At 34.9% G+C, this 26005-nt stretch overlaps 3 protein-coding genes across 5 annotated transcripts; 1 reads left to right on the top strand and 2 right to left on the bottom strand.

Moving 5' to 3' along the window:
* Nucleotides 1-237: 237 nt before the first annotated feature.
* rac3a (Rac family small GTPase 3a) lies at nt 238-7932 on the bottom strand. The gene is made up of 6 exons (XM_051106437.1): nt 7749-7932; nt 5119-5190; nt 4884-5001; nt 3591-3653; nt 2409-2568; nt 238-1423 (listed from the first exon to the last, which is right to left on the bottom strand). The coding sequence occupies exons 1-6, from the start codon at nt 7781-7783 to the stop codon at nt 1293-1295; spliced, it is 579 nt and encodes a 192-aa protein (XP_050962394.1). The 5' UTR covers nt 7784-7932; the 3' UTR covers nt 238-1292.
* A 1546-nt stretch (nt 7933-9478) lies between these two features.
* On the bottom strand, nt 9479-18436 carry prkar1aa (protein kinase, cAMP-dependent, regulatory, type I, alpha (tissue specific extinguisher 1) a). 3 transcript variants are annotated; one of them, XM_051105648.1, is made up of 11 exons: nt 18316-18427; nt 16187-16369; nt 15923-16090; nt 15723-15814; nt 15564-15625; nt 15435-15481; nt 15186-15344; nt 15001-15061; nt 13411-13532; nt 13118-13199; nt 9479-12473 (listed from the first exon to the last, which is right to left on the bottom strand). In XM_051105648.1, exons 2-11 carry the CDS (start codon nt 16358-16360, stop codon nt 12301-12303), a joined length of 1140 nt encoding a protein of 379 aa, XP_050961605.1. In that variant the 5' UTR covers nt 16361-16369; nt 18316-18427; the 3' UTR covers nt 9479-12300. The 3 variants fall into 3 exon arrangements, with proteins under 3 accessions (XP_050961605.1, XP_050961604.1, XP_050961603.1); XM_051105647.1 differs by having other exon boundaries at nt 15723-16090; nt 16187-16366; nt 18316-18436; XM_051105646.1 differs by having other exon boundaries at nt 15723-16090.
* A 1326-nt stretch (nt 18437-19762) lies between these two features.
* Nucleotides 19763-25450, top strand: zgc:86896 (uncharacterized protein LOC415190 homolog). The gene is made up of 10 exons (XM_051099251.1): nt 19763-19896; nt 20337-20417; nt 20710-20814; nt 22563-22785; nt 22912-23019; nt 23102-23308; nt 23488-23563; nt 24340-24533; nt 24646-24736; nt 25043-25450. Exons 2-10 carry the CDS (start codon nt 20354-20356, stop codon nt 25046-25048), a joined length of 1074 nt encoding a protein of 357 aa, XP_050955208.1. The 5' UTR covers nt 19763-19896; nt 20337-20353; the 3' UTR covers nt 25049-25450.
* The last annotated feature ends 555 nt before the right edge of the window (nt 25451-26005 follow it).

Here is a 26005-nt window from a genome sequence, read left to right as displayed (position 1 = left end):
AGAAATGTGGTTGGTTAAGTCTAGTTATGTAAGGGATATTGTACAGTCAGCTGATTATCATCAAGGGTCATATACCATGCTGAAGGGTATATCCAGTTAATAACCAGTTGTCTGTATATATCCTGCTGTTACTTATTAAATGAATAAAAGACCACATAACAGCCACAACCATACCTTCACAATGATGTCATACTAAGGGTTATTTAGTTTTGCCAAGAACAGAAACTGGGACTGAGATTATGTATGTGCCAGTTCTTTAATTTTCAGTCATTAGTTCAACAAACTCAAAAATGCTTGATGCAAATGCATACTTACAAACCATAAATGCTCACTTGGCACACATACACACATCTTCATCTCTTAAATATTGAAATATTAGTCGTTAAAAGGTAAAAGAACATTTGAACACTCACAAGTGTTAAAACAATTTGTTAGCCCTGCACAAAAATCAGTAATGGCACATTTCATCATGTTTCAACATATCAAAATGTATAGGAAAATGTTTAGCAAAAACAAACTAACAAAAAAAAAGATGTACAATCTGCACAAAATGATTTTCATTATAAGCTGCAGTATGTCCATTAAACATTACAGCCAATTGTGATTACAGCTTATTTTATATAGTATTATTTTTGTTTATAGTATCTAATAGAATTGTATAAGCAAACAAATATTTTGCTGTGTAATATTTCTGTCATTGCTGGACAAATCATCACATACAGTAGTCACATTAAAACACAGGTACAGTATGAAATGTTTAACAGGCAAAAAAAAAAAAGTAAAATACTTAAAAATGATTTACGGTCACCCCTCAAGTGGGAGAGTTGACTATGGCCACACATTTAATTCGCAAAAGCTATTCAAAATATGTATTTACACAATCTTCTGCCACATTCACAGATCCCAAAAAGGGAAGATTATGTGCAGATAAATATGAATAGCCACGATTTCCACACAATAAGCTCTGAAAAATGTAACATTTGTTGCAACAGGGCAAAGAACTTTACCGTTAGCTATGCTGTTTCTTTAGTAGCTAATTATTTATCTTGACGTCATTCTCTTTCAATAAGTTTTCACGTTAAACCAACAATTTAAGGCAAAGTTTAATAAAAACAAAGCAAATTTGGCATATTTATGTCGATATATCTGTTACACCAGACATACCATGGAAATGGATGTCTCTGCTGTTTGTCACCTCACAAGTTGGATTTATCTGTTGAAAACAGCGTAGCTGAAGAGCAAGAGCCTGCTGTTTACACGGCATTTCGATGAAGAAATGAGTTGCGTGTTCCTCAAAATACAGTACACTTCTTGCCCCGTTTCTTTACAGGTGGTGGACACAAAACAGCACGGATGGCCTCATCAAACACGGTTTTTAAACCCCGCTGAGTAAGAGCAGAGCACTCCAGATACTTCACAGCACCTATAAAACCAAAGATTTCAATGAGCCAGTGATACATGATACAATGCCCCATGAGAATGCCAAAACACACTTATAGCATGTTAAAAAAGTCCTTTGTAAAAAATATTTTTTTCAAAGGCACAATATGTAAGATTTTTTGATAACACTTTATTTTACTGTTTCTTAACTAACTTTCTTAACTTCTTGCTTATTAGCATGCATATTACTAGAATATAAGCCATTTATTAGTACTAATTAAGCACATATTAATGCCTTATTCTGCATGACCTTATTCTACATCCCTAATCCTACCCAATACCTAAACTTAACAACTACTACTATTAATGATTAATAAGCAGCCAATCAGGAATTTATTGAGGGAAAAGTCGTAGTTAATAGTGTATAAGTGTTCCCTATTCTAAAGTGTTACCGATTTTTTTAAAATATCCAAAAACCACTAGAACAGTGTTATATATATTTTGCTGACTCATGTACTTACATTATCCCAAATGTTTCCAAGAATGTTTAAATTCAGAGAAATAAGCAATTTTAACTAGTGTAACAGACTGTGTCATTGCCTAGCCTGCCAATGACGTCATACTCCCTTGATTTTTCGGGTTTATTTTGTAGAAAACATGGCAACCCCAAAGACACTTTAATATTATGCATTTTATTAGACAGGTAATGAACACACAGAGTAGCATTATAAAACAACGTTCAACACACTCAAATGTATCTAGTATAAAAAAATAGCGCTGTTTTATCTCACATAAGCATTACTGGAAGAAGCGGAAGGCAAAGAAGCGGCAAAAACTTACATATTGTGCCTTTAAGTAAATAAAGACTAATACAGAATAAAGAAAAGTAATTTTACATGAAAATATATTTTAGTTTTTGTTTTTTTTTAGAAAAAATAGTTTAATTCATTGTGTTACTTGCCATTTCTCAGTAACTGCTTGTGAAATTTACTAGCAGTTTTGGTTCAACATAGGAAAAAAGTTCTTACCAATCTCTCTAGCCATAGCAAGCCCTTGCGGATAAGTGATGGGAGCTAGCTTCTTATCCCGCAGACGTTCAATCGTGTCTTTGTCATCTCGCAGATCAAGTTTAGTGCCCACAAGTATGATGGGGGTATTTGGACAGTGATGGCGAACCTCAGGATACCACTAGAAAGAGAAATATGGTTAACACAAGGCATCCTCACACCTTGGATCTTGTTAAAGAGGTCATGAACTGAGAAACCAAACTTTACTTGATATTTTGACATATTAGAGGTCATTGTACTATAAAAACATCCTGTAAGTTTCAGAACTCAAAACTTTCTCATTAAAAACAGCTTATATTAAAGCTAGTCTGCCAAAATGACATGTGTCATTCTATGATGTAATAGTGTGGATAAGCACCGCCTCCAGAGATCAACGCCTGCTTCCACATCACTGCCTGTTTAGCCCTGCCCACTGATTTACACATCTATTGTAAATAACGAGAGGCGAACGCAGGTCTATGCAAAAAACAAATGATAATGATGGCTCTGAATACAAGAATATGCTGTGCAGTGCCAAGTTGTGGAAAAACAGTCTTTGCATTGCCCTCCTTCTGATCCCAACATTAGAAAATAATTCATGAGCTTTATTTTTAATGAAGATCCAGACCACGTCAGTAAGAACTCGGTCCTTTGCTCGCTTCATTTTATTGTGGATTCGTTTACAAATAAGGCACAATTCGACACAGGATTTTCAGAAAAACTGAAACTAAAAGACAACGCTGTGCCGATTATAATGGATCCGTAATGTCGCACCATACAAGTTTAACTGTTTTTATTACATGCTTACTATAGCTTTGTCTGTTATTACAGACTGTTTGATATGTACTGAGTATTTATGCGTCCATCTATGAAGGATGTAGGCTGTCAAACATACACAACTGTTAGCCAGTCATAGTAGTGGGCATTTACTTTTGAGTCTACAATCTGCCACGCCTACTCAAACAGAGCGTTCTGATGAGGGGGTCAAAACATGATTGAAAATAGCCTATTACTTCTATATGAATTTTTTGATGTAAAAATCTTGATGACATTAGAAGTGGACCTCAGAGAACAGTACAAAATAAAAAAACAAAGGCAGTTCATGACCCCTTTATGGGATCCAAATGTCTAAGAAATATTTCTTACTTATCGGTGGATACTAACCTTTGCTCTTACATTCTCAAAGGAAGCAGGGCTCACCAGTGAGAAGCAAATTAAAAACACATCCTGTAGAAAGCAAAAGGAGACTCTTTGTAAAAATCAATGTCATCAATTATTCATTTCTGATTACACTGCAGTATATAATGCTGAGGATATCAGAAATCTGAAGCATGATTTTTTAAACCTTTTTATAAACTTTTTGAATCATTTATCATTTGAAGAAAACACAGTACCATTCAAATTGGAGTCTGTAAGATTTATTAATGTATTGAAAGACTCTATTTATGCTCACCAACACTGCATGTATTTGCTTAAAAATACAGTAAATATTTTATATTGAGATATATTATTGCAATTTAAAATAACTATTTCTATTTTAATATATTTTAAAATATCATTTATTTCTGTGATGGCAAAGCTGAATTTGTTTTGTGGAAACAGTGATACATTTTTTCAGGATTCTTTGATGATTAATAACCGAAGAACAGCATTTATTTGAAATAGAAATGTTTTGTAACATTATAAATGTCATAAAAGTCACTTTTGATCAGTATAATGTGTTCTTGTTAAATAATAAAAAAAAAAAAAAAAAAAAAATTACTGACCCCAAACCTTTGAACGGTACATTTTAATAATGAAAGACAGAGGAAAGGACAGAATATTATTAATGAAGTATTTAAAATAAAATAAAATATAATAAAAATAATTATTATTAATGAAGTCTTAGTTATGAGTAAAAGAAAATAACTAAATAAAAAACACAAAAGAAGAAAAAAAAAAAAACAGACAGGTTGTCTGACCAATCATATAGCCTGAATCTGCCCTTTGGTCCGACAAACAAATCAGACAGGAGAGTAGATTAACTTTGATCGACTTGAACTTGAAAAATTGTGTGTATTGACACACATATTCATGGTTGAAATAAAATATGTTCTGATGTTCATTCATGTTTATTTTGTGCTTTAAGTAAATAAGAATCGGTTCATAGATCTAATAAGGCAATATAGTGATCTGCCAGAACACATTAAAGAGCCACAAAATGATATTTAATGTTTGAATTTCTTTAAAAAATAACATTTTAAAGCTGAGACCTTGTTTTATACCAGAAGTAACCTGCTCTGTCTTGTCTGTTGTCATGTTCCTCTTTGTTCCGCAATGTATTTTTCACTTTGTTAGAACATGATGTGAAGTGTGAGAGTGCTATTGTTTGTCGGACATAGCAACAGTAACTAAGGAGGGTGGGTTTTATCAAAGGGTCAGTTAGATTACAGAGCAATAACTGAGATCTTCACATACCGTTTGGGGATAGGAGAGTGGTCTAAGGCGATCATAGTCCTCCTGTCCTGCTGTATCCCAGAGGCCTAAGTTGACAGGTTTGCCATCCACCATAACATTGGCAGAGTAGTTGTCAAATCTGAGGATCACACACAGAATTTTAAGAACATTTCAGAAACACATTCACACATATGAACTGACACACATGGGCAGCTTAGCTCAGACACACAGGAATAATTCCCATTTCTGTACTCACACTGTGGGAATATACTCTCCTGGGAAGGCATTAGTGGTGTAGCTGATGAGCAGGCATGTCTTACCCACGGCGCTGAAATACAAAAGATGCTAAGTGGTAAGTGTGACTGCAGTCCTGAAAGCCAAGGACTGCATACATACACAGGACATCAAGGAAACAATTGTGGAAAGCAGGCAGAGAGGACTGTGGTTAGTCATCCAGGCTTTACATTCACTCCTGGGCTCGATGGCACGCTGGCAGCCACTAATTCACAGTTCTGTTCTCAAATAAACTGCCCTGCCGGATGAAAAGTGAATACAGGGTGACAGCTTCTTGTCAAGAAAAACACACACTGCATGCACTGACATAGAAAGTGGCGAAAAGAAACAGGAAATGCAGTGGCGGTGTGAAAAGTGATAAAAATTAGGAAAAGAAGATTAAGGGTGAGGAAGTCTGATAATAAAAGGGGTGAAAACAGAAAAAGTGAAGTAAACATGCCAAAATAGCAAATATGTATGAGGGCTTAGAAGCCTCAATTTGTTTGCTGTCATCAAATCAGTAGGCTGTGAAACACAGTTGCATATGGAAAATGACAGGAAGTGTACACCATGAGATGGGGCTAAACCTTAAATGGTTACTAGATTAACTGTGTCAACGAAATAATTAATATTAATGCTCCAAGGTCTAAACACACATTTCACTAATACCATGACATACACTAGCAGTCAAAAGTCTCTTCTGCTCACCAAGCCTGCATTTATTTGATCCAAAGTACAGCAAGTAATATATTTTAAAATGTAATTTATTCCTGTGATTTCAAAGCCGAATTTTCAGCATCATTACTCCAGTCACATGATCCTTCAGAAATCATTCTAATATTCTGATTTCCTGCTCAAAAAAACATTTATTATTATTATTATGTTGAAAACAGCTAAGTGGAATTTTTTCAGGTTTCTTTGATGAATAGAAAGTTCAGAAGAACAGCTTTTATCTAGAATAGAAATCTGTTGTAACATTATAAATGTCTTTATCATCACCTTTGATACATTTAAAGCATCCTTGCGAAATAAAAGTAATGAAAAATATACTGACTCCAAGCTTTAGAATAGTATAATGTATAATGTTAAAAAAAGCTTTTTATTTCAGATAAATGCTGATCTTTGGATATTTCTTTTCAATAAAGAATCATGAAATAAAATGTACTCAACTGTTTTAAATATTGATATTAATAATAAACAGCAATTCAGCATATTAGAATGATTTCTGAAGGATCATGTGACACTGAAGACTGGAGTAATAATGCTGAAAATTAAGCTTTCATCACAGGAATAAATTACATTTTAAAATATATTCAAATATAAAGCAGTTATTTTAAATAATAAAAATATTTTACAATATTATTGCTTGCTTTTGCTGCATTTTGGATCAAATAAATGCAGGCTTGGTGAGCAGATAAAAATTCTTTAAAAAACATTAAAATCTTAGTGTTCAAAAACTTTTGACTGGTAGTGTAAGTCCAAATCACACCAAATACTAGAGATAATAAATGGTTTGACCAATATTTTTTTCTGTTTTCTGTTTATTTTTTCTTTTATTTACAGTAACAATATCACCCCACAATGGCATTACAGGCAATTAATTTTATATTTTTCAAATTATAGACCATTTTATATGTTTAATTATTAGTTATTTTATAAAACAGTCATTAATGTTTATGAATTTTTACAGCTGTAAACCATGTAAGTATTCTAAGCTAAAATACAAGGCTATTAGTATTATCATTGCTAAAATATCATAATACATGACATTCTGCTGTTGTAGTCTAAAAATTGTCCAATGATTATTAAAAAATAAAATCAAATAGAATAAAAAAACGGTTGTTGCATAGTGGTTATATGACACTTATATGATAAAAGTAACTGGAATAGGTAATGAAATGATCATAAAAACAAATGCCACTTGATATCTACCATATACATACCAATTACAGTGCAACTATTTGTATTTCCACGTGTAACATCGTTGGGGAAAATACCGTTTTATGAATTTAGGAAGGAATTAATTAATTTTAGGATGCTTTCTGATGATGATGATGATAATGATAATTATAATTATAAAAGAATGGATTATAAAAAGGTTAACGTTATTCTGATTCTGATCATTTCCATCGGAGCTCTAGTGATGTAGGTGTGAAAACATGACATCATTACATAGCGATTCCACCGTACACGCGCATCTCATTTCTACACTGCACGAAATCCTTTTAATATTTGCACGGTTTACATGTTATCACCACAATACTTTAAAGCGAAATAGATTTCATTTAAAAATTGAGCAAATGCACACAATTGTAAAAGCCTGAGCATATATTTCAGAAAACAGCCAGCACCAAACAGAGCCTATGCTTATTACAATCTAATTTTACCCCAATATGATAACAACTACCGAGTCTCAGAGAATGACGAGGTAATATACAAATATGTTTAATAATTAGAAACCCCCTCAATTCTGTCTCAGCAGATCTCACTCATCCGCCAAGCCAAACCACAATCCCCACTCCCCAGCTCCTTCTCGCAACAATTGCTTTTCCCCCAAAAGAAAACCTCCGTACATAAATAAGCAATCTTAGCATTTATTCTTCAACATCTTACCCGTCGCCGACAACGACACACTTAATGGCTTGCATTTGCAGTGCACGGGTAGTATCCGACGAGCGAGGAATCTGAAGAAATAGCCTGAAATGTGGTGGTAAGGTGCCTGTGGGCTGGTACAATTGCTGTTCAGCTGCAGCAGCAGCAGCGGTCGGTGGCAGTCGGGGGGTATTTCACGATATTTCCGAAAATAGACGAACGCAAGGTTCGTACGCTTTCGGAAATCTCGTGCGTCTGCTTGTTTCTGTCTCATTCCGTATCATAGCAGGATGCGCCTGTGGAAAATATTAATCTTATCTATAAAGAAGTAATGTCTGCACTTTGAATTTAAAAACAGGCTGATATATTGAAAGAAACTAGAAGTAGTGGACGGAATTGAAATTTACATGATAGGGTTAAAAGAACAACTGTCATTCCGGTGCCAGCTGGAATGACAGTTGTTGTATTGGGTGTGGAGGGGTGGGGCAAAATGATACAGAAATCTCTGGAAAAATGCCATTAATTCACATGACTACAAATATTTTGGGAAGAGTGGCTCCCTGAAGCTAGATAAAATAAAATTCAAAAATTTACATACAGTACACTTGATTGATAATACTGTGTTGTTACCTGAAAGATCCACAGCTGCTTTTTTTTTTTTTTGTGAGTTGTTCATGAGTCCCTTGTTTGTCCTGAACAGTTAAACGGTCCGCTGTTCTTCAGAAAATCCTTAAAATCCCACAAATTCTTTAGTTTTTCAGCATTTTTGTGCATTTGAACCCTTTCCAACAATGACTGTATGATTTTGAGATCCATCTTTTCACACTGAGGACAACTGAGGGACTCATAAGCAACTATTACAAAAGGTTCAAATGCTCACTGATGCTCCAGAAGGAAACACAATGCATGAAAGAGACAGGGGGTGAAAACTTTTAGAATTTGAAGATCAGGGTAAATTTAACTTATTTTGTCTTCTGGGAAACATGTAAGTATCTTCTGTTGTTTCTGAAGGGCAGTACTAAATGAAAAAAAAAGATATTTAGGCAAAATAAGAATAATGTACACATCTTCATTCTGTTTAAAAGTTACACCCCTGGCTCTTAATGCATTGCTTTCTTCTGAAGCATTAGTGCATGTTTAAGCCTTCTGTAATAGTTGCATATTAGTCCCTAATTTGTCCTCAGTGTAAAAAAATGGATCTCAAATCATAATCATTGTTGGAAAAGGTTCAAATACACAAAAATGCTGAAAAACCAAAGAATTTGTGCGACCTGAAGAAATTTTCTGAAGAACAGCAGGACAAACAAGGGACTCATAAACTATCACTAAACAAAAAAACAAAACAAAACAAAACCCCACAGCTGTGGATCATTGAAGTAAGAAAACATTGTTAAGAATTAAGCATATGTAAATTTTTAAGTGGGGTCATTTTTATAAATTCAACTATTATTTTCTTTTGTGGACTATATGTAAACATCTTTTATGTGAAATATCTTATTCAGGTCAGTACTAAATAAAAAATAAGATGCATTTTGTATGATCCCTCTTATTTTGGTCAAATAATTAACATTTTGCAGATTCTGCAAGGTGTATGTAAACTTTTGACTTCAACTGTGCATATACAGTAAAGTAAAGTAGTATTTACTGAGGATGTAGCTTATGGACAGAAAACTGTAGTCCTAGAAGGAAAGACTTTTGATGTATGAAATGATGTAAGAAAACAGTCGAGGAAAACACAAGACGCTTACATATTCAAGAATTAATCATTTTATTGCTTGACCTGCCATTGGGACAATCTATACCAAAAGGTTTACAACTTGAGCACATCCAATGAAATCAAACCGTACACAGTTATAGAAAAAGAATAATAGAAAAATGGTCCTCTGACATTTTACAACTCTCTGTGCTGAGGGCTCAACAAACTGAAGAATGGGTGAACAGGAGTCTCTAAGCCCTGATGGCAAAGCCTACGAGCAAATATATCAATTCCTCTGTACATACTAGAACACAATTTTACTGAAAACTTCAGAAGAAAACACCATTGGCAGTCACAACCAGGGAATGAAAAGCAAGCTACGGGGGAAAGAAAAAAAAAAAGTTGAGTGTGGTAATACAAACACATTTTCAGTGTATCAGTGAATGTTCTTGAAGAAACAGGGCCTGAATTTGTTAATAACTCATAAACGTGAGCAGAAAATTGAACATGAGTGAAACAAATCACTCAATTCCTTCATAAAAGGGACAGAATTACAATTAAGGTTAAATGATGCATTTTACAGAAAATAGGGAGAAGATTTAGGTTTCAATGTATCAATTCTGCACTGCTAAATAAAGTTAAATAAACAAAGCAATGCATGTACGAGCAATAACAAGCCTATCAAAGGGCATCACAGTCATGTAAATAACTTCAACAAGTTTATTTATTCAACCCCATCATAAGGCATAAACCACTCAGTGAAAGGACAGTGGAACGGTTAATCAAAAGCCTGAAACGTAACATCTCATTAAGGGTGCAAATTGTGTTTTTAAAGCTACAGCACCAAGATTTGACAGGAGGGGCAAAAAATCTGTAAATGAGCATCTTTTCCCAGACAACTGCAACTGCAGTAAGGCTCTTAAATCAAGAGTCAGAGAGTAAAAAGAAAACACTGAAGATAAAAACACAAAATATAGGTCAGTTCACTTGCACCTCTCTTTAATTAACAGCAATTTTGGGACAGTTCAGTTAAATAAACTCTTAAACTTTAAGTCTAAATAAATTACACTGCTAAAGGAATCCATACATACCGATGAAAAGAGTGTAGTTTACAGATAATACAGGTAACAAGCTGACAGAATATTTAGGAATATAACTGAGATGGGAACTACAAGGAAATGTTGGCTATGCATTATGAATGTAAAGAAATCAGGCACTTTTCAAAACCCAAATTTGCTTTCAATAACATGAGTCTGTAGTATAAAGGAGCTGGATATCTGTATAATTACATAACACAAGATGTGTGGAAAACAAAAACACAAATTTAAAATTCACAACTGTTCTCAAATAATACAAGAATATCTCTGTGTGACAATTAAAATCTACCGTCAGCAACTGTTAACACTATTGTACCACCTGGTAAAATCGTACAACACAACTCAGAGAACCCGAAAGAACAATATCTGATGGGAGATTAAGATGGTGGCATTTGATGGATCCTAACCCTAACGGCATACAGACACCATGAGCTCAACACAAGCGGTAAATACTGTCCCTGTTTTAAGACTTTGATTTAACCAAGGAGAATAATCTAAATCTCAATCAAAAAAAAGGACACTGATTATTCAAAAACTATTTTTTTTAGCCCTGCCCTGTTTATTTACCAAATTATTTAAGTTTAAACTGTAATAAGAGAAAGAACGAGGGAAAAAAAAAGACATTTGGGATTTCAAAGCAGTTCACATACACTCTCATCAAGAAAGAAAACCTAATGGGATCTCCGACGGCCAAAGAGGTCACCAAGTAGTCACTTCCTGTCGAGGAGGATCCTCACATGCTCTTCTATTAACCATTACATTTCTGTAACTCTTTAACAATTAAACAAAACAAACAGCACTCATATCCGCCATAAACGTAAAGCTGAATAAAAGATAACATCACCTTCTTGTGGGGGGAACAAACAAATAAAAGCATTTGCAGCAGGTGGCATTTCAGAAGAGAGAAAATGTGAAAAAAAAAAAAAAAAAAACTTTAAAAGAAGATTTGACTAATCCTGGTGTGCTCTACATAAGAGTCCAGTGCAAGCCTGTGTGTAGCATGAAAGTCGAAGGGAGAACAAAACATCTAACAGAAAACGAGAAAATCCAATGAAATGGGATCAAATGCCACGATGAAAAACAGCAGGCGCATATAAAGTGTTTTATATATATATATATATACGTATATATAGATATCAAACTGTGCAAAAAAATATGGTTATGGTCATTTACTTCTAATATATAATCATTTACATACACTATATATGTGCAGCTATAACAATAAAAGAGCAAAGCTGATCACCATGATACACACGGTGACATTTTAATTTCAGTACCCCCAAGAAAACAACATAACACACATGGATTTATGCCTTTGGCTTCCCTATACTCAAATGCTTGAAATGAACGAGGGAAAACAGAATGTGAAAGTCGATGGCTCAATTAAGAAACATCATATATACTGAATAGATACACTACGTGACTGTCAGTCCGGCCACTGATTTCCTTCCATTCTAAACACTGAAACATGAAGCAATTTGGAGGAAAGAGACAATCCCGACAGACCTTGTTAGTTCAACATCTGTTCACATGACAGGCATCTGTGGCACAATGATTGGCTCGTTTCTCAGGCAAAACTAGCAATCGGCCTTATGGTAAATCTACGATGGATACGAACGTGACAGGGTACGGCACAAATCGAAAAAACAGATAGAGAGATAGAGAACACTGAAGTGAATGGGCACCTGGGTGTTGGAAAATGCATAAAGAAAAGTAAGAAAATAAAGCGGATTTGCATTGGTGGACCCTGCAATAGAGGAGGAAAAGAGCCTGGTGCGCCTCAGACCGACAGAGACACGAAGCTGTTGTACTGCTGTATGTTTCGCTTCAGGATATCTGAGCAAGGGCCGAGCACGCGTTCGAACCGGGGGCGGTCAAGTTTTACGCATTTCAGCGGGCCACGGGCAACCACGGTCGCGGCACGGGGCCGGTTCATGAGCAGAGCGATCTCACCTGTTGAAACACATATGGAGGGAAATCAGAAAAGAGACACAGAGAAACAAGCAATCACATTGAAGGGATAATTAAGCCACAAATAAAAATCGATCATTAATTACTCACCCTCATGTTGTTCCAAAGACCTTCGTTCATCTTCAGAACACAAATGAATATATTTTTGATGAAATCCGAGAGCCCGAAGGCCCAAAAAGGTAGTAAGGACATTGATAAAATAGTCCATGTGACATCAGTGGTTCAACCTTGATTTTACGAAGCTACAAGAATACCTTTTGTGTGTAAATAAAACAAAAATAACTTTATTCAACAGTTTATTCTTCCTATGCACGTTCACTAGAGTACCACAAGTACTACTACCTATCTGGGCCTTGAACGTGGTAGCTGCATTGCCGTCTATGAAGGGTCAGAAAGCTCTCAGATTTCATCAAAAATATCTTGTGTTCTGAAGATAAACGAAGGTCTTATGGGTTTGGAACGACATGTGGGTGAGTAATTAATGACAGAACTTCCTTTTCAACGTGCACTAATGGACACTGTACATGGAATCAATATGTTATCACATACGCAAAGGGATTTCTGGAATACGTTTATATATATGCGGCAAGAGCAATTTTCCATAAAGTACAGAAAAACACATTTACCAAAGTAGTCAGATGGTGCGAGTCTTCCAACCTCCACAAATTCCTCATTCTCCGACCGCCGCTGCAGGACTGCTGCCGAACCCTGAGGACACGAGTTTAAATCAATAAGTCTGTTCTTCCATGACGTCTCTCTGAGGTTTTAGGGCTACACTTTTTACAATAATTTCATCATTATTTACATTTTTCCTGAAGATCGGTAAAGTATACAAAACCACATGACTAATTAACACAAAAACTTGTTGGTGACGCAGAACAGTGTAAGAAAAACGAATGGATTTAACAAAGAAAGCTACCTCAAGGATAATGAAAAATTCATCTCCTGGTTGACCCTGCACAACAATCTTCTGGCCATCTTCGAACTGGACTGTCTCGAGGGCATCAGCAACTGTCAACCTTTCCCATTTATCCAGAGACTCTGTTCACAGGATGTTAGCATGTTAAGATTACATGCCACAAAAGACATGCAAATATATTTTGGCCATTCTACAGAATTGGTGCAAACTGCTGTCCCACAACCAAAAAACACATTTAAAAAGTATTTAATTATACAAATCTTAGATGTTTACTAAGATCCTTCTATTATCTATTAAAACCCACAATAATGATTAAAATATCAGCAAGCTTAATATATATAAAATCATCATTTATTGAGTACTTTCAATTGTGGATGTCCTGAACCCGAACTTCTAAATTTCAACTTGTGAAAATGATTTTGAAATAATTTTTGTGAATTTTTTTTTTATTCTTTTAAAAAGTGAAGTTCAAAAAACATTTAATATTTTCTTTCTACATTATGAAACTTTACGTAAAGAAAAGGTGTCCTGCATTTTCATATCATTACTGAAACAGTGTATTTCTGATCAAGAAATGTGTCCCTCTCTTTCATAGCTACACGGTGTGAGTAGATAGGCCCCATCATTTTGAGGTAAATATTCAAAAATGTTCAAAAGACTGAAAAATTTGTGTGTAACTAAAGAAACATCACTACCAAACACCTTTTTTTCTGCAATTAAGCACACTTTTTGGGAGTTGTTCCATAACATTTAGATTTTATATGTGTACCACTGTTCAGAACTGTGCTAGCTAACTATGTGCTGATTAGCATCTTTGAGCTAGATTTAAAAGTACCTAAAATTGTCACAACCGAAACAGTTACGAACTAAAACATTTGATGAAGTATCAGTAGTGACATCTTTGTTTTTTTGGGTGTTATTCCATAAAATAAATGGTAGTGACAAAAGGGAACACATAATCCTTATATTTGGGGAAAATAAACAACATTTTAGTACAGTTATGCACATTTTTTTGTATTTTAGTATGTTTTAGTTTGCTAATTAAAATTATTTAATGTGATGTGGTTGCTACCAAAACATTATTGTCAGTACCAAAAATGTGCAGTCACTACCGAAACGTGATGTTTCATCAAAAAATAAAGTATACGCAATTATCAATTAGGATGTTATGATATTTTTTGGTTCAATGTATATTCAAATTAATGAATCTTTATCTTTGAAATCAATATGATCATCTTTTTGCCTTTTTACAAAGAAAAATTGGATTCAAAATACAACACATCTCAAACTACACTTTAAATATTATTAAAAATGTACTTTTGTTTTCATGAATTTTAATAAAATAGCAAAATATATATTTTTATAATGTAGACGTAAACAAATTCTTAATAGGTCAATATAACCCTCCTAATTAAATTATATATTACTGTGTTTCGGTGGTGACAAATTTGGGGAGAGGACAAATATTCTTTCTGAACTTTCTGAAAATACAAATTGAGAACTAACTGCACAATTACTAGAAATGTGTACCTTGGATATTACACAGTTTACACACGATTTTTGGAAAACCAAAATATTCATCAAACTCACCCAAAATGGAGACCTTACTAAGGAATTCCTCATACATTTTTCTCTTTCTCAGAGTACTTCCCTAAGCATGGATAGAAATCAGGATTAAGTAGGAGAAAAAACAAAACAGTTGCAGTATAAAACAGTAAAAAATTAATAAATAATAATAATAATAAAAGATATATTGCTTGTATAATAACACCAACCATGAGTATTCTCCTGTAGCTGTCTCTGTCAATTCCCCACAGCTTGACGTTGGTCTTTGCTCTGACAGTGGCTGCTCTGGGAGTGCCGTAGATTAAAGCTAGCTCACCAAAACTGCCACCCTCTCCAATACTGGTCACCCACTCATTGTTGACATACACCTGTCAAAAAAACAACAGCATTATTATTCACATTTATGCATTATTATACCACATCCTGATTCATTGCTCATTTGAAAGCATTGCACTTACATCCATTTCACCTTGGTCAATAACGTAAAAATTGTCACCCTCATCCCCTGAAATGAGAAACATGATACATTAGTTGATATATTTTTTCCCGTTTTTACACATTCAGCTTTTCCTAAAAAGAAGACTTACCTTGTTGAATGACAGTCTCTCCTGCTATATAGGTGACCGAGAACATGGCATCAAAAATGTCACTGTGAAGAGTAAAATAAGTTGTTTTCAATAAATGAAATACTATATTAGTTATACAGAATATTTTAATCTACGTATCAAAACCACAAAATGCGTCACCTTCTTTCATTGTCATCAAGATGAGCAAAAAGCACATTCTTTTCAATCGCTTTAGCGAGAGCAGCCATAGTTTTATAATCTTTAGGAATGACCTGTGAAAAAACAGCAAAAGCAACTGCGTTGAAAATAGAATTCAACACAAAAATAATATTATTTGTGCTATGGAAATACACATTTCTGGGGGGAAATAAAGTAGTTACCTTTCTGACATAAGACGCTGCATCTTCCTCAGTGTAGACCTCTGCGCTGATGGCACCGCGGCGCCGTCGGCCCTTAACCACAGGGTTCATGGGAGGAGAAACCTCATCTTCACGGGAGTCTGAGCGAGAGCTTGACTTCTGCTGGCTGACGAATTGTTTAGCTTCCTCCTGATACACAAACACCAATCACGGCTCTGAAACATACTTTTCAAGAATATCTGTAAAGAAAACCAAGCGTGCAGTTTCCCTTGAAAAATGACTGACCTTCTCAAGCCTTTCGAAGTACTCTCTGAGGAAAGCCATGGGCCTTTCTGGCCTGTTAGTGCACAGCTGCACAATGCAGTCCTTCAGCAGCTGCTGGATGTTGTGCTTCTGCACGTAGCGCTCACACTCCCGCAAGCTCCTCTCTTCTTCACTGCTCGTACTGCTGGACGCCATCGTGACCTGCTGACCCGACACATGCAGCTCACATCAGCTCATGAAACCCAAAGAAAATTCTGGATCAAATCCAAGCCTTCATCACAAATGAGCCAAAAACATCATTAGACCAACTCTTTGCATTGATATGTGAAGATCTGACAATCATCACGCCTCTTAAGAAAACAGTGTAATGCCATCTAACTCTGTGATGTATTTCCAAATTAAATGAAATACTACGGCGGGGCCATCTCAAACCATCAGCAGACTGACGGTTGAAAGCGAGTGGATGTTCTGTTTAGGCGTCAAACTGACGTCATTAGAGAAGGAACATCATTCCAGAGGAGAAGCAAATTGTCATGTGTTGACTATGAAGACAAACCATTTTATTCATGAATTAAACTGCACTTAGATTAAGTGTTCAACCCAAGGCTAGTGCGCTGAGTAAACAGGGTCAATTTTGATTACATGCGGACTTTACATTAAAAAAATAAACTGAGGTACCACAAAATATTTTGTACTGTTTTGAATCTTTCAAAAAACAAACTGTTATTGAAATCATGGTCACGCTTTACAATAAGGTGTCATTTGTTAACATTAGTTAATGTACTAACTAACATGAATGAACAACAAACAATACATTTATTACATATCTATTTATCTTTGTTAACGTTGGTTAATAAAAATACAGTTGTTCATTGTTAGTTCATGTTAGTTCACAGTGAACTAACTAATGTTAACACATCTTGAGATTTTTATAATTCTGAAATTAACATTGACTAAGATTGATAAAAGCTGTAGAAGTATTGTTCATTCTTAGTTCATGTTAACTAATGTTGTTAACTAATATACCTTATGGTAAAGTATTGCCAAAATCATTAAATTAGGCATTTAATATTTTTGTTCCAGGTATGAGTTAGCAAGCATAAAAAAAAACATTTCTAAAAATCGTTTCTTTCATGCACGTGTATGGCCATGTGTAAACCTTCTTGTGGTTAAAGTCATTTCCTACATTTACGTCAATCCGACAGCAGCAAATTAAAATGAATGTGAATGTGAAATTAAATTGCAAGTATGTTTTTCAGCGTTACAAGGTTTCCACACATTTTGACCAATTAACTTTTCCAGTACATTTGCCATCACAGCATCCTGACTAAAAATATTTTTTAAAAGACTGGACTCATAAAGAGGATTTGTGAATTTGATGAAATTCGAACTAACAGAATATATAGAAATGTTTACATTATACAACTTATCAATGTTTTCTTAAGATTTTATGCATTTTCATTTTTTTTAAATGACATTTTATTTCAAGGCCTACCAAGACAGTGGGAACCTTCTGCTTTCCAATAAAAATAAATAAATAAAAAAAACCTTCGTGATCATATCTTGATGAAATCAAAATACCATTCATAAAAACGGACGTTGCTTTGCAAACCTATAACTTACAATATAAAATAAACGTAAATAACGGTTAACCTGGCTCCTATATTGCGAACGTTACATATCTAGTACATCAGTCTTGGGCTTAGCGAATTAGCATAGAAAATGACCCCAAATAATACATTATTTTCTAAGCAGTGTTACATTTTGACATGCACACTGTGGCCCTTAGTCCCTATCGGGGCCCCTGAGCTCATAAAACTCGCAGTTCGCATGCCCACAGGCATTTCTCGACTCAGCGCTCTTCGGTCATGTGAACATAACATTATATTAGTGCAAAAAACAAATTACATTGTAAATACACGCCATTTATCACATGTATAAACGCTAAGCAGCGTAATCCTGCAGCCTCTTCCAGCACTGTGTTTTCTGTGAGCAGTTTTGTCAAGCAGCAAAATACGCCATCTTGCAAGCTACATTATCACAACAACGGAAGCCGACGGCATTACACTAACCTCTCTAAGAGCCCGTCAGCTCACACATCGACATCAGCAAATGCTACAGCGAAGACTTCTGCTATTAAATATTCATACCTGAGTCGCTTCGATGAGTTTGTCGACGTGTTTTACTCCGTTTACACTGGCTTTCTCACAGTCCTTGGATGGATGGATGCCTCACCGGAAAAGGTTATGACCAATCACAAACAACGATTGACGTCAATGCGCCTCGATCTGGGAAGCTCGTTACTCCTGACAACCTTAAAGGGCAAGGGCTTGTTTTTGTATCAAAGAGGAGATCGAGGTTATCAGACGAGCTAATTTATTACATTCTGCTTCACATGATGTGCAACATCATATTTTACAGCCCCACCGCCGTGACACTGAAATACAAAAGAAGAGATTTTTTCTCCTTTGTGGTTAAAACTGAGAGCCTGTGTGATTTGGATCTAATGACAGCTGAAAAGGTTAATGGGTCTGTACATAAACCGAAGTGTTGTCCTTATTCAACCAGGGTCATAACTGCCACTGAAATGGCATTCCTTAATATTTAAGCAGTACAACAACATATCAATGATAATGGAATCCATAATGAAATACGACAGTAAACAGTTAAACATGTTGGCTTACATTTATTTATTTATTTACCAGATACTTTTACCCATATGTGACCCTGGACCACAAAACTAGTCATAAGGGCCAAACAAATACATCTTCTGAATAGATAAGCTTTTCATTAACGTACGGTTTGTAAGAATATGACAATATTTGGCTGAGATCTGGAAACTGAGGGTGCAAAAAAAAAAAAAATCTATAAACTGAGAAAATCGCCTTTAAAGTTGTTCTTAACAATGCTTATTACTGTCAAAAATTAAGTTCTGACATATTTATTAATTTTTAAACAATATATTGTTATTAAATGATATTTATTGTTAAAAAATATATTCATGGAACATGATCTTTACGTAATATTGATTTTTGTCATAAAGAAAAATCAATAATTTTGATCAATACAATGTATTTTTGGCTATTGCTACAAATATACCTGTGTTACTTATGGCTGGTTTTGTGGTTCAAGGTCTCACATATAGACTTAAAGGGAAATAATACAAACAGAAAGAATTATTTCAAAATAATTACAAGAACTAAAGCATAATTTAAAGGGACAGTTCACCCAAAAATGAAAATACCGTTATCATTTACCTTCCCTATCATGACGTTCCAAAAGTGTGTGACTTTCTTTCTTCTGTGAAACACAAAAGAACATATTTTAAAGAAGTTTTGTGGACTGTATAGAATAAAAAACATTCTTAAGATATCCTCTTGTTTGTTCCACAGAAATACGAAGATAATACAGTTTTGGAACAACATGAGGGTGAGTAAATGATGACAGAATTAAAATTTTTGAGGGAACTATCCATTTAAGTGCAAAAATGATTTAGATATTTTTAAAAATATAACCAATTATCATAAGGCTGTACAGGCCAGGTGCCTGTATTAGAATATAAAGACACACCCTCCCTTATCTCCTCCCTGCTGCCTCCGCAGCCTTTCTTATAACTGCTCAACCTCATTCGTGTCGACTGCCCAGAGTCCACGAACATAGCCTTCCAAAAGCTCTCCAGCACAAGGATATAGGATATATCACTATCTAGCAAAAAAGAGGAAGAGATAAAGGTGAGGGCATAGTTAATTTTCCATAGTCAGGTAGGGATGTTATTTGTTGTACTAATCTGCAATCACTGCTCAGTCATACCAATCTAGTGTAACTTAACCATATTCTAATAAGAACTGGATGGAGAAGAATGACTCTTTTGTAGTACAGGACACTGTAAACATGTTTGAAAAATTCATTGAATTCACTTGCAATTATGGAAATGTTGTGTTTTGGTAATGATTTCATATCTTGGAAAATGTGACTGTAGTAATAATGTACCATGTGAATGAAAATGTTGAAAATAACTAGCCTCGCCAAGGAGAAATTATAACATTTAAAAAAATGACAATCAAAAAGAGTTGGGTGGAGAACTCCAAGCTAGCAACACTTCGTCTTCCTTTTTTAGTCACATTCATTTTCATGATTGCATAGTCTTCCTAACATCTGAGGTGCATTCCAGGGTCTCCCTGTCGAAACATGTCCCTCTATAGCTTTGGATTGGAGCCCCTGTCCTGTCACGCCTGGAACAAAGACCGGACACGTAAGAGCAAACTAGTTGAGCTACATTTCAATATGAATTACATCCCTTCAGGCTCCTAATGTTGCTGTCTGCAGTTCAGTTTTCATCCATTATAATCTACTCAGAGGAATATCAGATTGTCTTTGGGAGAAAAGCTGCACTTCTTCATATGAATCATCAATTTGCTGAACTTACTGTGTAATATTGCAGCTTTTTATGGATTTTTGTTTGCAAGAATTTCCAACAGTACATTTTTTCAGGCTTATGTGCATACATACAGTACAGTTTTTCAGGCTTATATTTTTTTTTCTAGAAATCGCAGTTAGCCCCAACAGCAATGATGTGCACATTTACCAAAAGAAAGGAAAGGAATGGACGAAGATTCATGAACTGACAGAACACAGTGGGCGAATCACAGGTGAGACAAACGAGAATAGTTGCCACATTAGTCATTAACCCACTGATACTGTGAGACTGACCCATAAAACAAACATTATCTCAGTGCACCATTGAAAGGCATTAACTAAACCACTGCAAACAGTCTACATTTGAGTTCTATACCAACAGGAATTTAGTCGCAATGAAGGAAGTAGTGACAAATATTTTCTTCTGTATTATGATATTCATCATGACAAATTTGAATAAGATATAGGTTTGCCATTTACTAAAATTACACATAGGGGTATTCACTTCCGGTTCATATCTTTTCTTTTACTCAATATGCTTTTAAAGGACAGAGCAAAGATGAGCATAACCAGTGTTGGGAAGGTTACTTTGGAAATGTAACAGGTTACAGATTACAAGCTGCCCTATTTAAAATGTAATAAGTAGTGTAAATATTTCAGTTACTTTATTAAAGTAATCTAACTGTTTACATTTGATTACTTTTTGATTACTTTTCTAAATTTCTAATGAATGTTTTCAACTGTTAATCATTGTGAAACATTTACAGCAGGCAGCGTTAACCTTACAGTAGTTCTCAACGCTTATATCAAACTTTCAAATAGTTTTATTACTTGAAGTAAGATGATAAAAGTTTTTAAAACACAGCCACCACAAAATCAGACTTCAGCACCACTTTTTACTTCGTCTTTTTAGATCGTTCTGAGGTTACTGATGGAATACAGATTTAAAATCATGAAAATATATTTCATATCTATGATAATGTTTTTTTAAATCAAATCTTTGCATAGACAGGAAATGCTGGCATCTAACAGTGCCTTGGAAAAAAATGCTAATTTAAAAAATAAAGCATATACTTTAACCCAAACAAGAAAAAAAACAAAAAACAAATAGGTTGTCAAATAAACATATGTCATATTATGTGTCCTAAACTCCTGAAACATTGGTATCTCACATTTTAGAGCAATCAGTGCAATTTGGGTAAGAAATCAGTCAAATCTGTATGTAATTATACATATGTACATGTGTATGTAAGTAATTAAATTACACATTTTTTCTCACTAACTGTAACAGATTACAGTTACATTTATTTTGCAATTAAATTAGGTAATTCCGTTACATATAACTAGCTACTCCCCAACACTGACCATAACCAAAATCCTTCATATATGGTGGCAAATATTTAAAAAAAAAAAATTTTTATAACTTCTTCTTCTCACTAACATTCAAATCAGATATCAAATCCCTAGCAATAAAACAACTAGCTTGGTTAGCTGACTACCTCAAAAGTCCATAAATAGTTGCATCAGTTTTTACTGCTGTTAGCACTTTCTTCAACAAATGGATACAATGAGACATTTCGACATATACCCCATTCTATAGCACTGCATTAAAATATTTCCAATACCTATCCACCTTTTTCCTCAATGTGGAAGTAAATCTGTGGGTAAGACCTCCAGTTCATTATCCACTATAGGGAAAAATGAGAAGAATAACAATGTGCAGTAAACGGTAAACTTTTTGCAGTACAAACCAGGGTGCTCATAATTAAGATAATACATTTAAATAATATGGTAAGACACACCAGTTTGCAATATCAAGCAGCAAAATAAGCTGTTTTGTACCGCTAAAAATAGCTGGACATGGATGAGACCGGAAACCACACCCATAAAATTTACAGGCGGACACGCCCACTTTTACAGAATTAAAAAAGTGGATAGATTATAATAAATGAACATCTCTAAGAATTGGTTTCATTTTTAGGGATTGATTGGGCCCCAGAGTCCAACCGTATAGTGACGTGTGCCGCAGATAGGAATGCCTATGTATGGACGCTTAAGGATGGGGTTTGGAAGCCGACGCTGGTGCTGGTCCGCATTAATCGAGCTGCCACATGTGTCAAGTGGTCTCCTCTGGAGAACAAGTTTGCTCTTGGAAGTGGGGCTAAACTTATTTCAGTGTGCTACTTTGAAAAAGAAAATGACTGGTGAGTCTTGCTTTTATAAGGATTTTTGATTTCTCTACTGACTGGGTGAGACCTTAATTCACTAAACATATATATTATACATAACCACATCTCTCGTGTAATCTCTCTTAATGACTGACTCTATAGGTGGCTGAGTAAGCATATCAAGAAACCCATTAACTCCACTGTTCTGAGTCTAGACTGGCATCCCAATAACGTACTGCTGGCAGCCGGCTCCGCTGACCTCCACTGCAGGTTTGAATATTCAGACTACTACTGCTCCATGCTGCTTTTCAAACCATTTGTTGGTAACACAGGTCTTTTTTTACCGGGATAGAATTTTTTCTGCATATATCAAGGACATTGAGGACAAGCCTGGACCAACACCCTGGGGATCCAAAATGCCCTTTGGAGAGGTGCTTCTGGAGTATAAAGAGTGTGGTGGCTGGGTGCACAGTGTCGGTTTCTCTCCATCTGGTGATGCTCTGGCCTGGGTTAGCCATAACAGTGCCATCAGTGTAGCAGATGCTGCAAAGGGAAAAGAGTAATACCAACATTCTCCATTTCCAAGCGAACTAAAATAATGTGCTACACTAAATATCCTTGATTTGCATGCATCCATAAAAACCAGTGCAGTTTGCTGCCTGAATTTAATAATATGCACAGTATGACCTTTACCAGTCACTTTTAGACTGCCTACATATGAAATTTTGTGCATTGCAGGGTTACTCAGCTGACAACAGGACATCTTCCATTGCTGAGCGTGCTGTATGTCAGTGAGACTGAGATTGTAGCTGCGGTAAGGACTTTTCCATTGCTTATAGCTCCTTACTGAGATGGTCTTCATGGTTTACCAGAAGTCAAAAGTTTACACACACCTTGCAGAATGTTAATTATTTTACCAAAATAAGAGGTATCATACAAAATGCATGTTATTTTTTATTTAGTATTTCAGAAAAATCCTTCAGATCCAACAAATTTTTAGTTTTTTTCTGTGTGTGTGTATTTGAACCCTTTCCAACAATGGCTTTATGATTTTGAGATCCATCTTTTCACACTGAGGACAACTGAGGGACTCATATGCAGCTATTACCGAAGGTTCAAACACTCACTGATGCTTCAGAAGGAAAAATGATGCATTAAGAGCTTGGGGGTGAAAACTTTTGAACAGAATGAAGATGTGTACATTTTTTTTATTTTGCCTAAATATCATATCTTTTTCATTTAGTACTGCCCTTCGGAAGCTACAGAAGATACTCACATGTTTCCCAAAAGACAAAATAAGTTAAATTTACCCTGATCTTCAAATTCAAAAAGTTTTCACCCCCCGGCTCTTAATGCATTGTGTTTCCTTCTGAAGCAACTCAATTGTCATGGACTCAGATGCACATATATGTAGGTTTGAGGTTTTTAAGGAAACTTTTGAAAAATTTAGTACATTTTCAGAATCGTTGGGACATTTTCTGGAATTTTTCCATGTTTTTGCAACCTTAAATACATGCATTACATTGCCTTCCTACCTCTATTGAATGTTAATAATGCCTTTTTGTGCATATTCTGTGGTGGGGATTTTAGGGGCACGACTGTTGCCCATATCAGTTCTCATACAAGGGTCCTGGAAGCTTGGAGTTTGTGAAAAAAGTGGACATTCCCAAGCAGAGCTCCAAGGGCAACATGTCTGCCATGCAGCATTTCCGCAATCTGGACAAAAAAGCGACTACTGAGGAGGAAGAAACTGGGTTGGGCAGTCTGCACCAGAACAGCATCACGTAATATAAGGCTTGACATCTGCAAGCGCAGTCTATTTTAGCACTTTTTACATTATGCTCATTTTTGAGAGAAATTACATGGCTGTTTGCTAAGCCTTTGTTTCTGCTATAGTCAGCTATGCATTCTGGAAGGGCCGAAAGCCAAGGTGGAGAAATTCAGCAGTGTGGGCTTAGATGGTGCCATGGTTGTCTGGGATTTCAAGGTACTGTAGTATCATGAAACAATGTTTTGATATTGGTTACACTTTATTTTAAGGTGTTCTTGTTATAGTGCAATTATACATTTAATTACTCAGTAATATTAATTAACTACATGTACTTACTAGGGTTAGGATTAGGGTTTGGCTTAGGGCTACTTGCATGTAATTATACAAAATTAATTGTTATTATAATAGTAAAAACGTGTAACAAGGACACCTTAAAATAAAGCGTTACTGTCTAAGCAGTCAACACCTAATGACTTATTATGAACGTATATTAAATGTTTTCTTCTTTAATTTCATCTTTAGCACTGAAACACCATGGGATCTGGAAAGAGCAGAAAACAATAATCGGGGACCATGTTTTCAAATGTGTTTGTTTTCTCTGACACCTTTTTTAGCCTTCACTACAAAAGTTACACTTTAAAGTATTTAAAGCCTGTTGATTTTATAATACTGGTGGGATGGCGGACATTAAACATGTGGTATGCAATAGTTTTTGTCATGCAGTATTAATTAATCATAACAGGGAACATTTTATAGCAGTTTATTCAAGCAAAAAGAAATTATTTAGCACCAAAAAGAATTAACCTTATGCAATGACTATCATAAATGCAAATTTTCTATTCAAAATGTGCTGCTAATGTAATAAAAATCTGTGTATTTTTATGTTATATGTGTTTTTTTTTAGATTTAATAAAACAAAGCCACACATAAATAAACAAATCATTATAAAAACTTTGTGTGATTTGTTTTTTTTTTTTTTTTTTTTTTTTGCTGCAGTACTGCAGAAGATTGTTAGATGGAAATGACTATTATACAAATAACAGATAAACTGATGAGAAAGCAGAAGCATTGAACCGATGGGGTGAGAAGTAAGTTTGGCAGCGGAAATATGAATAAAATGTCAAAAAATTACTTCCCTTACAAAAATTAACCATTTTACTACAGATGAAACCAAAAAACATGGTTACTATTTAAACCATGGTAACCACAAATTAACTAAGGTCTTGCTACACTAAACATAGTTTAACCATGGTATCTGTAGTAACACTATGGTTTTACAAATGGTAATCAATGAGCCAAAAAAAAAAAAACAGCTACTACACTTTTACTATAATTAAACCATGGTTAATTTTCGTAAGGGTTGATTGTATTACAAATACGCGATTTTTTATTTTATTTTAAATAAATAGCATTTCAATTATAAAAAGTAAACCGGAAGATATAATGATGTTTATGACATGTATTTATGAGCTAAATATGTGCTGC

This window comes from Labeo rohita, chromosome 3 (genome assembly GCF_022985175.1).
Source record: "Labeo rohita strain BAU-BD-2019 chromosome 3, IGBB_LRoh.1.0, whole genome shotgun sequence".
NCBI classification, from domain to species: Eukaryota; Metazoa; Chordata; class Actinopteri; order Cypriniformes; family Cyprinidae; genus Labeo; species Labeo rohita.
The sequence above is the reverse complement of the archived record's forward strand: the minus strand, read 5'-3'. Positions and strand labels throughout refer to the sequence as shown.

What these genes read in the sequence shown, in the direction of transcription:
- rac3a (XM_051106437.1), bottom strand. Translation starts at nt 7,783, where the DNA reads ATGCAAGCCATTAAGTGTGTCGTTGTCGGCGACGG. An exon ending in TGTGTCGTTGTCGGCGACGG is followed by an intron (nt 5,191 to 7,748) that starts GTAAGATGTTGA and finishes TTTGTATTTCAG; the next exon opens with CGCCGTGGGTAAGACATGCC. An exon ending in CACTCTCCTATCCCCAAACG is followed by an intron (nt 3,654 to 4,883) that starts GTATGTGAAGAT and finishes TGCTTTCTACAG; the next exon opens with GATGTGTTTTTAATTTGCTT.
- prkar1aa (XM_051105647.1), bottom strand. Translation starts at nt 16,360, where the DNA reads ATGGCGTCCAGCAGTACGAGCAGTGAAGAAGAGAGGAGCTTGCGGGAG. An exon ending in ACTTCGAAAGGCTTGAGAAG is followed by an intron (nt 16,091 to 16,186) that starts GTCAGTCATTTT and finishes TTTGTGTATCAG; the next exon opens with GAGGAAGCTAAACAATTCGT. An exon ending in TTGACCAAGGTGAAATGGAT is followed by an intron (nt 15,345 to 15,434) that starts GTAAGTGCAATG and finishes TTTTTTTGACAG; the next exon opens with GTGTATGTCAACAATGAGTG.
- zgc:86896 (XM_051099251.1), top strand. Translation starts at nt 20,354, where the DNA reads ATGTCCCTCTATAGCTTTGGATTGGAGCCCCTGTCCTGTCACGCCTGG. An exon ending in ACACAGTGGGCGAATCACAG is followed by an intron (nt 20,815 to 22,562) that starts GTGAGACAAACG and finishes TTTCATTTTTAG; the next exon opens with GGATTGATTGGGCCCCAGAG. An exon ending in TCCGCTGACCTCCACTGCAG is followed by an intron (nt 23,020 to 23,101) that starts GTTTGAATATTC and finishes TTACCGGGATAG; the next exon opens with AATTTTTTCTGCATATATCA.